Below are 1671 nucleotides of genomic sequence, written 5' to 3'. Positions count from 1 at the left end.
ACAAGTTTTTTGGAGATGAAATCGTTTTTATTCGTAAAATTTTCGAGTTGATACATTTTTTTTTCAGTTTCTTTGAAACAAAAACCGTTAATTGTATTTTTTTACAAAAATATAGATGGTAGGTATCACGTTCCAATATATAATATACAATTTAATTCAAGTCTCTAGGATTATTAGTTCGTGAGATATTTGGGGTTAACCAATGTGGTTTCACCTTTTTTTGTAAACACTTATGGTAAAAAAGCCACCCACGCAATTTTCTTGAGAAGCTTTTAATATCAAAAACGGTATATCAAAATTTGATTTGGTTCATGGACTTAGTCCAAAAAGTCTCCGTACAGGAGCCTAAATTTAGTGTTTTTTTTTAAAGTAGTACTAGGAATACATGTAAAACCCAAAGTAGTAACATTGGAAAAATTTAAGTTAAGTTTCTAAAAAAATGTCAGAACTGCCCAAAAAAACGATGAGTAGCATTGCGGTTTAATTAAAATTCGCATTTGTTCTATATTCTACTACTTATTATAAACTTTCTCTATTACACAGGCATACTCACTCACCTGTTAAATTAGCAGCTTTTTTCAATCCATCGACAAGCATATGCATATTCTTCTTTGCCCATTCTGCTGTTGTCTTTCTAACTTGCTTCCAATAATGTTCCAATTCCTCTGGATTCTCAGAATTTGTCATTAGCTGCATAACCTCCCCTGCTCCGATGCTACTTCCATTACCACCACATTCCTTAAAGCAATCATAGCTCGTGTATGCTTCCAATTCTTTGAGCTCGATTAATGAATTCCATATTTCCAAAAATTGCTCTGCCCCTATAACCATTTCATCAGAGATTCTTACAATTGCTTCAAAAGCACGCTTTAGTTCTTGATCTTTGAAATTTTTGAAATCAAACTTTTTGGCTTTTTGAACAATATCCACCAAGAACTGCGCCTCATTCAAGATGTTTTGAGTTCTGTTTTGGTTTTCACTGTCATTTATCAAATTTGTGTCCAATCGCAAAGCATCGTAGAACTTAAAAATATTGTCACTTGTCTCTAGTGCAAATTGCTTTGCTTCTTTTTCGTTTGAGTTCAATATGGTTCCATTGCAAACCTGTAGGTGGGTGAAGAAAAATAAACATTTCATTAAAATGATTTTGGAGTGTGGAGTTATTATTCAGTTATTTTTATTTGTTTACCGTCAACCAAGAATTAAAACCCAATAACACTGCGTAAAAAAATAAGTTGTCGCACCTCATCGTCGAGAAGATATCTTAAACTGGCTTAGACTTCTAATTCTCATCTTCTGGTTCTTAATTGAACTTGGCCTTATTGTCTAACACTTGCATTGATTTAAATAAATTATCTCTGAAAAGTATAGCAATCTAGTTGACTTATTGATGATTTTAATAAATACTCGTATATGTTTTGTCAAGCCCGTATGCGTGGTGAAAAATAGGGGAGGGGGGAAGAGCAGTAACTTACTTACTTAAGGTGACGCTTCAGTCCGGGAAAGACCTGGGCCTGCAGCCATCTCGGTCCCTAGCTAGCCTTCTCCAGTTTTACATGTAAAGTTAGTTGAGGTTCTCTCTATCATGCGCCATCTGAGCTGCGGTCTTCTACTCTGTCCCTCGATACTGGATTCAAAGACCTTCCGGGCTGAATGGTTGTTGTCTATTCA

At 34.9% G+C, this 1671-nt stretch overlaps 1 protein-coding gene across 1 annotated transcript; it reads right to left on the bottom strand.

Annotated features, from left to right (window-relative positions):
* Positions 1-557: 557 nt before the first annotated feature.
* LOC129953529 (angiotensin-converting enzyme-like) lies at positions 558-1323 on the bottom strand (the record flags this gene model as incomplete). The annotated part of the gene is made up of 2 exons (XM_056066773.1): positions 1190-1323; positions 558-1104 (listed from the first exon to the last, which is right to left on the bottom strand). Coding segments are annotated over exons 1-2 (607 nt in total), but the record flags the coding sequence as incomplete, so codon positions are not given.
* Positions 1324-1671: the final 348 nt, after the last annotated feature.

The sequence above is a fragment of the Eupeodes corollae genome, unplaced genomic scaffold, assembly GCF_945859685.1.
Source record: "Eupeodes corollae unplaced genomic scaffold, idEupCoro1.1 scaffold_1132, whole genome shotgun sequence".
NCBI classification, from domain to species: domain Eukaryota; kingdom Metazoa; phylum Arthropoda; class Insecta; order Diptera; family Syrphidae; genus Eupeodes; species Eupeodes corollae.
This window is presented reverse-complemented; position numbering and strand designations above follow the sequence as displayed.